Below are 15976 nucleotides of genomic sequence, written 5' to 3' on the forward strand. Positions count from 1 at the left end.
GGGGGGGAAGTTTGGGGATTTTAATTTATCATCCCGTTAAGCTAACCCCACGGTGGCTTGTCGATGTAAATTCCAACACGATCGATAGACACACCTCGGCCGCTTCGACCGAAGGTGGAGAGGTTTATAACTAACCGAGGTGAAGGAACTCTTGAATCTTGCGCGAAACTATAGATAAGACGGAGAACTTCTCCGGCGTGCTCGTATCTTGGTTGGCCAAGCGAAAACTTTCCGTACGGCTTTTCGCGGGCATCGCTCGTATCCTACGATAATAAAATCGCGTCATGTCAGTTTCTCAACTGTGAACGATTGTCGAATCATTCCTAGAAGGATTTCTCGTGTTTCTCGAGTTTCCTGAGAGATGGGCACAACACATTGATCTCTCTTTAAATATATCTACATTTTCCAAAATAATCCAACTTTTCCAAGTCAGTTTGAAACATCCTTGAGTCTGCATAATTTATAAAAAAAGATTCAGCAACCGTGAAATTTACATTATTTATACGAGCGAGAATATGATACAAATCTAAACTCTGCTTACAATTAGAGAAAGTTTTACAGGAGAAAAATGGTGAAATTCTTTCTTTGTCATTCAAGCAAATAACTTATACTGTTTTGCTCGTTGTAACGCTATATGTTGAGAAATTGTTGTAATATTTAAATAGCACAAAAGTAGAAAGCGCTCTCACGCGCAGGAAAAACAGTCTATATAATTTTCAACTTTATTTTTATATTTTTAACATGTTGTAGAAATACTTGGAATTTTGCTTTATAACCTCATCTTCCTATCTTAAAAAAAGAGTTAATTAATTGCACCAACATGCGAATGTCTACCGTGCGAAATAAATTACACGGTTACGCGCAATAAATGAACCAACAGGCTAATTGCCAAAATTAATTATCTCGTCAAGGATCTTGGAATATCGCCTAAATCACGCGAACATAATTAAGTTTAGAGTGAATCCGTCTTGAGAAATACAAGAAAGTACTACGAAACTCGGATCAAACTTGGAAGTATCGTAGAACGAATAAATAACTGCGCAGTAACGCAATGGCTCCGCGATTTCCTTTGAGATATCTCGCGAAATTACTGCAATAATAAACGGTATAACAAATGACGTGATTTACCATGTGCATTCGTCAGTGACTTGATACACAATCGACATAATAGGATATACAGATTTGGCCAAAATGTATGAAACATTCTTAGTAAATTGCAATGAGTTAAATTATTCGACTCTGTGTGATATCAAAGAACGCAATAAATTTTTATATAGAATTATAGCGATTGTGAGTTCAGTCCAAGAATAAGCTGATTCCATAATCTACATGTGTGTGAGCTCCATCCTAGACTTTGCATTTAATGTAAACAAACCATGGATTTATTAATTTTTGCATCAAATTCTTGTTACAAAAAGAATATTGAAATATGATACAATATTTTTTTTAATTTGTATCACATAATGTTTAATTTGCGTGAATGCTAAACACAATCGGATTTATTACAATTTAATACAAATATTCCATTTGCTTTTGGCCAAAGCTATATGTAATATTGCAAATGAGTAGTTGTGAGAGACCAAGTTTTTAGAGTGTTATTATAGTGCGATAAAATATGCGACTAATCATTTCATGTCGTACAACTGCTCTTTAAAACAATCTTAAGTTTACATCAAAAGAAATTTCGTTCCAACAATGGCAAAGCGAATAAAAAATGAGCATAATTTTAAGGCTGTGAACATGATAATCATCCGGCTTATCCTAATAACTAGTTATATATACTTGATTCTATACTCTCATTCTAGATCAAGGCTTACAACTTGCACTCAAAATCGAAAATTTAAAAGTAATTTATACATTTATCTTAAAAGGACCTTTTCTCTATTCCTCTCAAAAGTTTCAAAAATTTCAAGGAAATCAAGTAAAATTAGATATCATGTTAAAGTGGTTGCATGCCAGAGTTGGAGAGCTTCGAGAGAGATCCCGGCGGTCGCTATTCTTTCTTATATTCTTATTCGGCGCAAGATAATCGTGTCATGAAAGTGGTTTATCTAATTGAGAGTGATGTTTTGTTGTCGTGTCTTGCCAAAATTTCATCTTCTAATCTATTCGAAATGCCTGATATATCAGGCATATATTCGGAGCAAATAGCTTTAATTCATTATCCACCATGGGCGATAACGATATGATTTAACAGAATAATGCGTGTAAAATTTAATCAGCGTATCACGCGATTTATAAAACAGAAAGATTTATAAATTCAATAAACACGAGTTCTTTTTTTTATCGAAGTACAGCTCTCCATAGAAACGTAGATCGTTCTGTGTGTTGTATTAATGTACCATCGGTTGACAACGTATAATTATTGTATAACAAATTAACGTCATTAAACATCTTTATGCATTAGATTTATATTTTTCACCTGCACGTTATTACTCCTTCTGACACTGATTATACTTAATTACAATTTAAATAGAACATACATCGATGCTACACGGAAAAAGAATGCTGTTGCTTCAATTAAAATCTACGTCACGGGCTGCCACAGACATACATAATTCATTCAATGATATTTTTATTAGATATCAAATATCTGGATTATTAAAACAACTATCCAGATATTTGGTCTAATAAAAATATCATTGAATGAATTATGTATGTCCGTGGCAGCCCGTGACATAAACTTTAATTGAAGCAACAGCATTTTTTTTCCGTGTATAAAAACGAAAAGAAAAGAAAAGAAACAAATATAGAACAAATGTAGTTAAAAAGAGAGAAAGAGTATAGATTTGTAATAAACTATGATAATTCTCAAGAAACATAATTAAAAAATACTTTCAAGTACATTTATTCGCGCGTGTGATTATATAATATAATTAAGTAAAATAAAATTGACTCACGTTGGCTCTCCGTTCTGCTCGATGTGGACGATGTTGCCGCTGAGCGTCTCGATCTCCTGCGAACGCTTCACCATGTGCACGCCCGTCTTTTCCCTCGGGGAGGACACCCCTCTGACCGTGTTCACACTCACTCCTGTGTCCGTCGATCTCACGCTCTCGATGGAGCCCGTGGATGCGCCGGCCGACGACTTTAGGGACGCGTCGCTACCACGGTTCTCGTTCCTCGTTCGTACCACAGCACCACTGTTTACACTCGCATTCACCGCACCGACCGCAGAATTCACGTTGTTGTTGTTACTCGCCGTCTTGCTGTTCGTTATCGTGTTGTTTACCGTTGTCGCGTTATTCATCGCCGTCTCTGCTTTTTCGGTCATCCTAGCAATCTTTGAGTCGTTCTCCATCACGGTTGGCATCTTATCGTTCGGAATCTCGCTACTGGCTGCTATCTTGCTGCTCGCAGAGCCGCTCTTCACCTCTATCGTTTCCGATTCTTCCGGAGTTTTCCCGTCGCTTTGTTTAGATCCGCGGACGTTTTGACTATTTCTACCAGAACGCTGGTTGGCAGAAGATTGATTGGAACGCTGATGAGCCGAATCTTCGTTCATCCTGGTGACAATCTTCGTAGGTTGGTCAATGCTGCCGCTCTTCATATGTCCTATGGTGCTGCTCTCCGCGCCGACGGAAGAGTCTTTATTATCGCTCCCAGGATTATTACTCGCTTGATTCGCCTTGGCTGATTGATTTTCGATGGATTTCTGGTGCGTCGATGCTGTATTTTGCGTCGAAACAGACACCGGCGTTTCCCCCTTAGATGCGGGAGAGATAGATCTGGATATTCCTTCAGACAATTCCTTCTGCTGATTCGGCTCCACGAGAAGCGTATTCGCGTCGATGTGTAACGGCTGCACTGCCGTAGTCGTCGTCGTATTCACCAGACGTTCACTAGACGTGCCGGTCGTTTGCGAGGTTTGCTTCAACAGATTTATGAGATCCATTTCGTCCATATTACCCGAGGAATTCCCATCTGCCTCGCTTTCTTTCGAATTCGGTTCGGGCGATTGACCATTCTGAAGAGATTGGCTCGCTGTCTGCTTGTCACTTTTGTCTTCCGCCAGACCTTTGCCCGTTTTCTCCATTTTTACGAACCTTTCTGAGCTCTGCTCGGGCATCGAAATGAATCTGCTAGTATTTGACGAGCCATTCGTCTTCAGAGGAATCTTCGACGGCGAAAGAAGGCGCTCCTTGCTGGAGTTTTTGTTCTGATTGTCTCTTCGAGTAGTAGCGACATTGTTCTTCTGCGGCGACATCCTTGATGTCTTCGTGACTGATTGTCGCGAAGAGTTCCTACTTCTTATGTTCGATTGAGAGGTTGCCTTTTCCGGTTTCGTCGGGGTACCTTGGATTGGCGAGAGTCGCGTCGATGGTTTCGTTGTTGCTTGTCGGCGCGTCGTTGTCGAGCTGCTGCTGAGATTACTGGTAGAGTTGGACATAAAACGGATCTTGTGTGTGGACTCGGCAAATTTTGTACGACTGTTAGAGTCGGATTTATTCAGGTGCGTTCTAGAGTCGTTTAGCCGCGTTTTCGAGTCGGCCGCATTTAATCGACTTTGCGAATTCGAGACGTTCAATCGTGTCTTTGAGTCAATTCGGCGACCGATCTTAGGCGATGGCGAACGTTCGTTGGCTTTCGTCAAGGAGGTAGATCGTTGACGATAAGTAGGCTGTGGTATCAGGCTTTTTCTAGGACTGTTTTGTTGCGATAGCGAAACTGCAAAAGATAAACGTAATTTGACAATAACAAAATCAGATCACTAATTCTAAATAAAGTGCATAAAATTTGTTAAAGCAGCTCTCATTATTAAATTTTAATATTTAAAAATTACAGTATCTTAACACTTTTATAATATTTTTTTTAGATGTTTCTGTTGTGTCAAAAATATTTCATCAAGATAGCTTCAAAAACACTTTTATATTTTGAATCCTCAAGATATTTATAAAATTTTTAAAGCTTGCTATATAAGAATTTTAGTTGATAATTTGTTTAACTTACCTCTTCGTTCGACTCTGCGTCGACGGCCGTCCCCGGCGATTTCCGGCGACTGCGGTCTCGACATTGAGTGAGGTGGTGGTCCCTTGAAACCACGTCCACGGAAGGGCGAGACTCTTCCTGTGGGCAAGTTGGGTGACGCATTGTCGGGGTCTGGACTCGCCGGCCTGGATTCGGCAAGTATCACGAAACTGGAACGACGATGTGCCCTGCCGTAGGACGTCGACGACGGAGCGATCTTGTAGGGCTCGGGCGCGCGCGGCGGCGGCGGTGCTGTCGTGGGAGTCGTCGGCGACAGATAAGCGGTATCGGGGACAGCCAACACCCGAAAGGACGGCGGGCCCTGCCGCGCGACGTGGCCGTCATGATCGGTCCGTCTCATTCTTACGAAGTCCTATCTTTTTATTGGAAAATTATGACATAAATGCAATTGAGCTATCAAGATTACTTGTACTAATTCCCAAATTTATACAAAGAATTAGAATAAGAAGGTAGGAAATCTACGCAATCTAAAATTGAGATAGTGATTAAAAAAAGAGAAAATTTTCTATTTTCTTTATTCTATAACACAAAAATAACTGCAACTCATTGTTAGATGATATGTTTATTAGATAATTTGGTACGGATTCAGTTTTACATCTAGATTTCTATGTTTAATATTAAAAATTAATTAAGGAAAATCAATAATTTTCCTAAAGATATGTTATTTGTTTCTTATTTGATTATATTATTTCTAAATAACAATTTTATCTCGATTGTCTCGATTATTTTTTCTTTTCTAATTTTTTCTTATTTAAGCCTAAGTGTTTGTACCTGATGCCCTTCATGCAGATCGCTGAAGTGAGAGGGACGCCAAGATCTGCCGTTACTCTCACCTGCAAAAAGTAGAAATCTTTACTGAGAGAGATCTACGAAGAGAGAGTGTAGAACCATTTTGAGGATAAACGGAGAAATTTTTATTTCGATGATAGTTGAGATAATACGAGATTGCGGTTCCGCGCAATGGTGCATGCGGATGGAAAACGCAATTGCAGAAATAGAAAGAATCGCCCAACCATTTTAAACGATCGATAGCTCGCGTATTGATAGCTAGTTGACAAAAATTTAAATCACAAATTTCACATTTTCTCTATATCTATTTGTTCTGCCCGTCGAGATAAAAATGAAATGTCCATCAATCATTATCTCAATATCGATTATCTTCGCATTATTATAATATATGATTTATTGACAAACTATGTCAATGCAAAATTCGAGAAATGGATGAATATGACACTTAGATGTTCTATTTTATTACCGTTATATTGATAGCAATTCTTCGCACAATTTACTATTCGAAAAGTTTATCAGATTTTTTAATTGTAGGCAAGATATTAATAGATGCTTTTTTTCCCTTTTTACGGATGAGAGAAGACCCGACTCGATGCGGCCAATAATTAACGAACGCGCGTGTAATTATTCGTTCTGTGCGGCTTAACGCGCGTCCCGATGATGAGAGTATCCACAACGGATACGTGGAACACGCGTTATTCACGCTCTCGTAGACGATCTGTCTGAGCGAATTTTATCGCGCTTACCGAGACGCTGCTGAACTACATTCTCGATGCGGTCGATGCATCGCGCAACGTTACATCTTTACAACAAAGAAGAAGAAGCAGAAGTTCAATGCGCCAACGTACTTTCCAAATCCGACAAAGCCAAAACATAGACTACTTTCAATCGTCATCGAAATGCTCGAATAAAATTCGATTGACACATCGTGTGATAACGATAACCTGTTGATAATTTTTTTTCGCGGCTAAAATTTGTTATTTTCGTCCCGATATTGCCACTGAATAAACTAAATTAATTGTGATCGTGCTGTATTTGAAATTTATAATGCTATGAAAAATTGTAAAACCTTAAATTTTTACTTGAACAAGAGAATGTTGTAGAAAGAAGAAAAAGAGACATGTCCTTTTCTTAAATTATTTAAAATATATAAAATATTATGGAAACTATAGAAGAAATGTGTGTGTGTGTGTGTGAATACATAAAAAAGTGCTTAAACAACGAAATACATCTTACTCGATCGCGACAAATATTTTGCAATTAAGATTTAGATCGGGACAAATGTGGGAAATGTTCGTAGCGTAATTTACCGCGCAGCTGCTTGTTACAAGAGCAACCGAGTGATTTATAAATGTCATTCGCGACAAATCAATGTACAAGCAAGTACGAGCATGAATACATCGTAAATTGTAAAATCGCGAGATGGACTCAAGGCACGCGTGCACAAAGCGGTGTCTCCAGCGCGATTAATTCCTTTAAATCGTAAATAAGAAACATGCATAAATATACATATATAACAAATCGGTGAGTATAAAATATGCAACTAATGTTCTTATTTAGTCTTATGTGTAATTTATAAATCTTATTCATTTAAATCGGCAAAATATTTTCGACTTTTTCGTTATTTTATTTAAAACTCAACTCAAAAATATTTAATCTATTTCCTAACGGATTTTTGCGTGTGTGTAGAAACTAATTAGTCGTTGATTTACATTTTGCGATTCGACAATAAGTTCGTGTGATTTCCATAATTCTTCCGCTTATGTGTACGATGCACCATGCACTCTACGTAATTACCATCGTATATCAACAATTGCACTGTGAACAATTGCATTGTGAAGAAGATATAGAGTATACAGAGTCCGAAGTATAACACAGATCTTTGAATATATACTTTCACTCGATACGACAGCTTTTAAATTATCTCATTAAATAAAATTGATCATTATCATTATAAACTTCATTATTATTGAAACTTGAAATTTCCATCATTATTTGGCTACACTGCATTTAACTAATAGAAACTTAATTTGAAGAACGCGAAAAATATAGAAATTTGTTTATAATCATATTCATTTTTGTCACCATCAATTAAACATAATGCTTTATTATTTTCATTAGCATTTTGCCGGCATATATTATAATCATAATAAATATAAAATATAAAACTATTAAAATATAAAACATTATCTTTTGCGTGTCATTTAATACATGCGTTTACGTAAGATAGAAATTGATTTTATTGCATTATCAATTTCATTGCAAAATAAAATTTGCGTTTTAATTACATCTCACTTTTGTCTAATATATTAAGCGTTCAGTGTGACTGAGTCTTTCTTAATACTTAATGTAATCTTAATATCTCAATACCTAATACACCATTAAAGTCTTGAAAATTTGTCGATAGTATTTTATAGCGCTTTATATAATTTAGGACTTTCCGAGTGATATCTATCTTTCGTAATATGCATATTTACGATATTTGCTTATTTCTGATGTCGCTTATCATACAACGTTTGTTAGACTTTCAGTCATTGTCTGAATAGCGTACCTTTAATATGTAAAATGTAGAAACAACTTATAGAGTCATTGTTTGAATATCGCACTTCTACGTAACCCGCAGATTTGACCTTTAGTTATTGTTTGAATACGGTAATCGATCACGAGCCCGACGCTTAAATTTAAATAAGAACATCGCGCATGCAGACATGATTGCCGCCACGGTCTCAAATATAAATTACGAAAGCATGTAAAGTAAATTATACTGAATATTCGCTAATCAATCATAATGGCAAACGCAATAAAACTTTCGATTATAATTATTTGAAAATATTAGATGAAATTAAATTTGATTATCAAGATGAATCAAGATCTCAAACGTTTTAAATAATTTATTAATCAAAAAATTCAATTTTTTCAAATAATTTAGATATTTCATAACATTTGAACAGATTGTTTTTTATCTAAAACTTACTCAAAATTTTATTCTTTAAGACTTTCTTTCAAAATTTTCCTGTTAAATATTCAAAGAATCTTAAATAGCGCCATTTTTATAAATCTTGCACAAACCATCTAAAAATTACAAAAATATCAATCATGCAATCGACTTCTTTTTATTCGATTCGACAAAACAATATTACGATATTCTAAATATTCTCCACAATTTACCTCCAACACAAACATTCAAAGAACTTTTCGTCTCACGTCCTAGTGACCGATAAAACACGAATAATTTGCCATGATGAAACCGCGTTGCGATTGCCGCTGATTCGCTACGCAAAGTCGAGGAAGAAGTGCGCTAAGCTGCATCCTTAATTAACATCCATTGTATAATATCTAATTAAGTCGTACGTCAATCGCGTTGTCTCGCTTTCCACACACAACAGACGCGAATTTGCCGCGGCTTCTTCTTCCGCGGCGCATAGCGCAATAATGCGTCCTATCGCAATTGCGCATATCGCGTGTATCGCGTAGCAAATCATAAATCTCGTCTCGCGCCTTGAAGGAGAGCGGAAAACGTAGATCGCGGCATATATCTCGGGGTCAACAACCCGCTTTTACACCTGCATTTAGCGGCCGGGCGGCGGAACATTTGCGTAACCGTTGATTCTTTTGAAACGCTTTGATTGCTTTGGTCGCTGATTCGGACACAAAAACACCGGTTTTTTTAACCGTCGAGTACTGGTCTTGAAAAAATTCTCCAATTTAAAAAAAAAATTAGTTTTTATCATTAGAAAAGATAATCGTTCTTGGATCTCTTCAGAAAAATCAAATCTTGTCTTTTTTCATCTTTAAGATGTATTTATTTTTTAAAGAATTTTTAAATTTTTTGCATTATTGACTGTAACATGAGTTGATTTAATAATAAAATTTATCATTACATTATTTCTGGAAGGATAATAATTATATAAATTTTAATTCGAGATTTAGAGAGAAAGATTCACTCAAAAAAGTGGTATTGCAACTACAGCAAAAATTTTCTGGGTGCGCAAAATTAACTGAGGTACATAAATGATTAGCAAATACTGTGATATCGCATATGTTTCGCATTTAATCAATCTAAGTGACAGAGACAGAATTTATATCTGAACTGTTTGTGAAATTTAGAAAGAATGTTTTTCTGTGGCGCCTATCCATGTTAAGGCCAATCATACTTGTTATAAAGTTTGGCTGTGGTATACAGAAAAAATTAGCGGCAAGAAACAAATGAATATATAATCCTCACGTCTAACATATTTGTATAACGCGCTCAATCTATCTAGCTCTTTTAAACAATTTCTCTCAATTTTTCGATGCTGCAGTTATAATTGGCAGTTATATTTCTCACAAAGATCGTTCTAGCTGTAGTATCGAAACTCATATTTATCCAATGCAGTGATTAACATTTGGCAATGGGACCTAAATTTTCTAGAAGATATTATTAGAATATTGCTGCTATAAATTCTATATGTAACAGACAATATTCTAACAGATACAAAAAATAGCGATAAAGTTTTGTTGTGACACCTAAAAATCTACCTATATCAGCAAGACATTTTTTTGAGTGTTATATAATCTCATACTTTTGCAATTTTCTGTAATCTAATATTTCTCGATATATTTTCTATTGCATTAATGTTTATACTTTCAGAGAACTCTTCTTTAAACAAAGCTAAAGTATTTTCTAAAAATTCGAAGATTCTTCTCTTTCAATTTTATAATAACACTTTGAAAGTCCATATTTTATTTGTGCAAGAAGCTTTAGAGACTCGATATGTATCTCTTCGTAAAAAAAATACCAATTCTAAGCGCTTTTAATTGTAATAAATTCGTAATATCGTAATATCGTAATATCGTAACGGCAATGCACGTAACCTTTCGAAAGTGTGATAACGAAACTTCCAGTGATCGGAAAACTCTTCTTGATACGGTATACAGCGGTTCACGCATCGTTTGCATTGGGAAACGATACGTCTGCTATGCAACAATTAATACAGGACTGTACCAACCATTTTGTGCGAAATTATCGAGTATTACGCGAATATTACACCGTCTGAAACTTCCTCGCTCTATAAATTCAGACGTACCGGTTTTTGACCGCGTCTACTACAAAAGCGATTTCTCACGTAGAAGCCTCAATAATATATGTGTATGTGTACATGTATATTAAACAACTGAGAAACCTCTTGGAAACTCAAGTTTCGTAAATCCATGTCTGTGAGTTTCGAAAGTACCGCTCATCGTTTATAAATCCGTACATCCAGGCAATTACAAGTGTTATGATCTGGCAAGCATATTAAATAGTAGAAATTAAAACAGATACAAGAAAGCTCGCATTAAGAATATACATAATGATATCTTTTCTCAGTTTTATATCAATAAAATAAATTTATATTTCGAATCTGAGGTTTTAACTTTGAACTCCGTTTTGGAGCAGATTCTTTTTATTTTAAAAGTTGAATGGCATAAAACAAAATATATTCTCCTTCTCTTCTATATATTCAAATATATCTATGCAAGTATATATAGGGGGTATAATGTTATACATAAATATATCTATTTTTTAAATATATATCATATAACATTATACCGCATGTATATTCCAATCTTACAGTATAAAATAATATATCTTACATTCTATTAATATAAAACTGAATTTAAGTATTACATTTTTTTCTGTAAATGTATCAAGGCCCAAAAAAATATTGAAACTTTAAATATATTTTCCTTCCATTTTAAAAATACATTAAAAAAATAAGAACATAGCTCATAAAATTCCATTCAGTTCTTGCTTCGATTGTACCGCAACGAAAGAAATTGAGTTTCGCTTGAAGAAACTGGCGCGAATTAGAGTGCATTGCAATGTGCAACATAAAAAAATGCCTTTTCATACTGCTGTGTCTGAATGTACTTTTCGCGCTCTAATCCAAAGATCATAAAATATAAATTCTCACGCGCGCATGGACAGGCGCATCGAACTTCTCGCGTGCAAGTCATTATCACGACTTCTACACTGCAAAGATGATTGTTGAAGAATATTCAAGGCCGCATGGTCATCGATAAACGCAGCCTTACAATGCAATTTTAAAATATGCCCTATAATCTCGACTCGTTAATTTATATTTGGATTTCTCAAACTATAAACTTTCACGTTTTTAGGAATGAAATTTATTTTTGCCATTGTTACATTCATGATGCTTAATTATATTTAGCATTAATTATTATGTAAATATTCCAGAAATTTTTTATTATAAAGACATCTTTTTATTCTATGTTATTTACTACTTACGGAACTTTTTTTTATTAGAATTAAGCTATGTCTTAAATTGTATTGCAACAAGTAAACAGAGGTTCTGATGGACAACGTAGCGAGTGCGAAAAGTTAATCGTCCGCGTTAAAGTATAAAATAACCCCGGCATTTTGAAAGGATCGATACTTAAGAAGATTTTTCGTTCGCACGAGACGCCGCCTCTTATATCGATTTGATTCAAATTCAAGTACATAGACCGCGCGAGCGAGCGAGTAATCAGACGTGTAAAACTTTTCCCGGCTGAATGAACGAAACGATTCATGCGATTTTTTAATCTGATTCAGTGAATTCTTAGCGATATAATTGTTCCGTCTCTGGGAAATTGTACCGATCTCGATCATACAAGACCAATTAATCCGGTGATTAGACTTTATCGGATGTCAATGATACATGTATTTACATATAATGTACTATCAAAATTAGAGCAGTACGTTATTTAATCGTTTAGAAAAACGCGAATAAACTAATTATCAAGGTAATCGAATCAAAAAATCATTAATTCATACTTTAAATGACAACTTATATCTTAATATGTGAGATATTTAATAAATAATGTCATAAATTATTTCTCTGCAATTTTAATTTCGATAAACTAACATGTCTAGCAATGTGTTTATAATTAAATAACTATGATTGAACCTTCGTCAGTCTAATAATTAAATGATATTAATCATATAAGTTATAAAACAAAATAAAATTTGTTAAAAATTCATAAAAAGCATATCATAAATATGTATGCACATACATAAAAGAACGTTATATTATTACACTATTACATTATTAATAAAATTTTATCTCACATTAAGGCAGTGTAATTAAAAGGAAAATACTATTTGTTTTTTTATCAATTTACACGCGTTTCCGTGTCTTGCAATCGCTATTAATTGACATATACCATGAAATATATCACTATTCGCGAATCACGCATATTTTTTTTATTTCAATTTAAGTTGTATTTTATTTATTTAAATAAAACGTAAAAATCTGCGAGTTTATAGTATTAGAAATCTTAAAACGTTTGAAAAATCATTTCCTCTCCATTGGAAGTCATCAAGCACGCATCACGAACGATCGATCGACAAAGTCGTTCTCCAGATCCGACGCAACAAGAGTATGTTTAAGAGCACCTTACGAGAATGGCCTTTAGCACTTGACATACGAGTGATTTGTTTCCTCAAAATTATTATTCTAAAATTTTCTGTCACAAATATCGGAGAATATTCAGCTCCAAATCTATAACTGTTTACTGGCCAGATTTTTTTCGAATTAAATAGGAAAATAAGCCGAATGACAATTCACTCGTTTTTTTTTTTGTTTTCTTTTTCATTGCAAGAAGCAACGACAGGGATTGAGTTGTCACTCGACTTACTAACTTTACGAAGATGGTCGTCGCGATTCACCGTTGTCTTATCTATCTCGCAAGTGGACGGAGATGTGGTATCGACACCATTTACGGCGGCAACTTACCCCCCCGAGCGAAACACGCATGCACGAGGGTTGCGGAGCCCGAGGAAGCGCGCGCGCGCAGATCGCGTCCTCGGCCGTCGTCGTCTCTCTCGACCTCCTCGATCCCGGCTTTGCGCGTCCTTACGCGAACACGAACGCGTTCTCACTGACGCGGGGTCGCTTGCCGCGACTTATAGCGCCCGACCGTCCGCGGGATACCCGCCGAAGGTGGTCACTCGAAGAAGCGCGAGCGCGTTGACCACGCGCATTCTCTTCGCTGCAAATGTAAAAAAAAATCGCATTTACCGAACACCTTGACTCATTCGTTTCTCTGCGGGGAATCAAAGAAGTGAAAAGAGTAAAACACGCAGCTTCTCATCTCTCGCGAAATTATAAATCGACTGTTGTTTAGAGATAATGTATTGTATTTATGGAAAATTATTTATTTTTCGTAAATTTTAGAATCTTAATATTTAATATCCTAATAATAAAATTTGAAATTAAAATTGTGCTGGAATTGTTATCAAATTGAATAAATAATATTCATATTACATTAATTTCTTTCTTTGCCATCAAAACTTGATTTATGAATTTCTCTCGATATATGCATTACTATTACACAATCAGTAATAAATGTCATTAACAAAAATAAAACTTTTCTAAATTTTATAAGAACGCTTTACTTTTTCGACAACTCTCTGCAACACTTTGTAGCCAATATTATAAATCATGAATAATTATAATCTGTAAATATTTTTTCAAATCTCTACCGAGACATTGTATATTAAACACAATTTTATATAATATTAATAATGTTGTAAAATAATAATAGACATAAATGATGATTTTTTTTCTAAAGAAGAAAGATTCCAGGGATTATATATAATTTGCTTTTATTTACTCCATGTACTTATGGATATATTTTGTAAAAATGAAACAAGAATATCTATAATATGGAAATTTTGCAGAAAAATGATGCTTTTTGCGGAATCATTCCTATAATTCTAATAATTTGTCATGTCGAGCACAATCGGTCTCGGTCGTAAACCGTTCACGAGAGAGAAAAACCTATATGAAAGTAGTATCCAATTTCTAGAATTTCGATATAATCGATAGCAGTTCTAACTTTCCTCCTAAAAAAAAGACGTTTTGGCAATTAGCAAATAAAATATCGAAATTTAACATTTTCTAGGCAAAATTCTGGATAACATTTCAAATTTTATCAAAAGATTTTACGATTCATAAGCCAATTTTAAAATAGAAAAATTATTGCTAATTTTCGCTAACACTATATGTATATCTTCAGATCTCTATCTGTTACATTTAATCACCGAACACTTTTCCAAATGTCTTATGTATTCTAGAACTCTATTGGAAAGATCTAGCTTTATATAGCTTTATCGATTATATCCAAATTATCTTATCTTTAGAAAAAAATAAAAAGAGTCCGCGAGTTTCGCACGCAACACCTACGTCCACCCATGTGCTCTCCACCCTTCCATCCTCACCCTCCCCAGAGCTGCGCAGACCTTGTCAAGAGTGCGATCAAGTAACGCGGAATACGCAGTCTAGAGTACGTAAGCCGTCACATCTATGTATAATCGAACCTCTCAGGCGAGGCTGTTCATTCATTTATTAAGCAGCTAGTTCCGAATTATTGGAACATTAGCTTGATTGGACAAAACTGGGCACGGCCTATAATACACGGGATCTGTACTGCCTTTCCTATGTCATCATCGATAAATACCTCAACACCGGCTGTGTGTTCTTACACGCGATTAGTGCCGAAATTAAATATTTAATGACTGAAAACGTTGCAGTAATATTTATCCTAACTTGAAATGTTTTATTATTACTCAAAAACATCAATTCTCTAAAATATAAACTTTGGATATAATAAAATACATAACATATAATATATAAAACTTTTAAAAAAAATGTAAATCTTTAAAGAAATAATATTCGCAACACATAATATTATATATATACTTAGAAGCTGATATGAAATTAAAGTGTTCAAGTTGACCCTTAATTGGAATACACATGGAAAAATATAAATAAGGCTTTAATATATGATTTTAAAGTTATGAAATTTGAAAACTAATAAATGTGCAGAGAAAAAGAATATGACATATATTAAATATAATTTATAAGTCACAGACGACACATCATTTTAAATATATTTTGTGTATGTATAGTTGAATAACTATTGCCCGGCTATCCAGGCATAACTGGGGTATTTCGGTATTACTAATTCCGTACTCACAGATATGAGTTCTTGAGGGAAAACACAATATTCAGACAGTTATAATAAATTACAATTATAATAACTAAAAGTTTTTCATCAGACTAAAAAAATTAAACATTAAAAGCATAATAGAAAAATATAAGTATAAAAGCAGTTTTGAGAAAACGTTTAATATCTAATATATGTTACAATTAAATATGCAATCAACATAAAT

The 15976-nt window shown here is 34.7% G+C and overlaps 1 protein-coding gene across 2 annotated transcripts in view; it reads right to left on the bottom strand.

Annotated features, from left to right (window-relative positions):
* Positions 1–14263, bottom strand: part of LOC115245843 (protein stum) — a 28835-nt gene extending 14572 nt beyond the window's left edge. The window contains exons 1-4 of one of the 2 annotated variants that reach the window (XM_029824334.1): positions 13536–14263; positions 5761–5822; positions 4951–5345; positions 2901–4668 (exon numbers count right to left, since the gene is read on the bottom strand). In XM_029824334.1, coding sequence (XP_029680194.1) covers positions 2901–4668; positions 4951–5329 — 2147 coding nt within the window. In that variant the 5' untranslated portion in view covers positions 5330–5345; positions 5761–5822; positions 13536–14263. Of the gene's footprint in view, positions 1–2900; positions 4669–4950; positions 5346–5760; positions 5946–13535 lie in introns of those variants that run through there. The other variant, XM_029824335.1, reaches the window with a different exon arrangement.
* Positions 14264–15976: the final 1713 nt, after the last annotated feature.

The sequence above is a fragment of the Formica exsecta genome, unplaced genomic scaffold (assembly GCF_003651465.1).
Source record: "Formica exsecta isolate Colony F162 unplaced genomic scaffold, ASM365146v1 scaffold1327, whole genome shotgun sequence".
NCBI lineage: Eukaryota > Metazoa > Arthropoda > Insecta > Hymenoptera > Formicidae > Formica > Formica exsecta.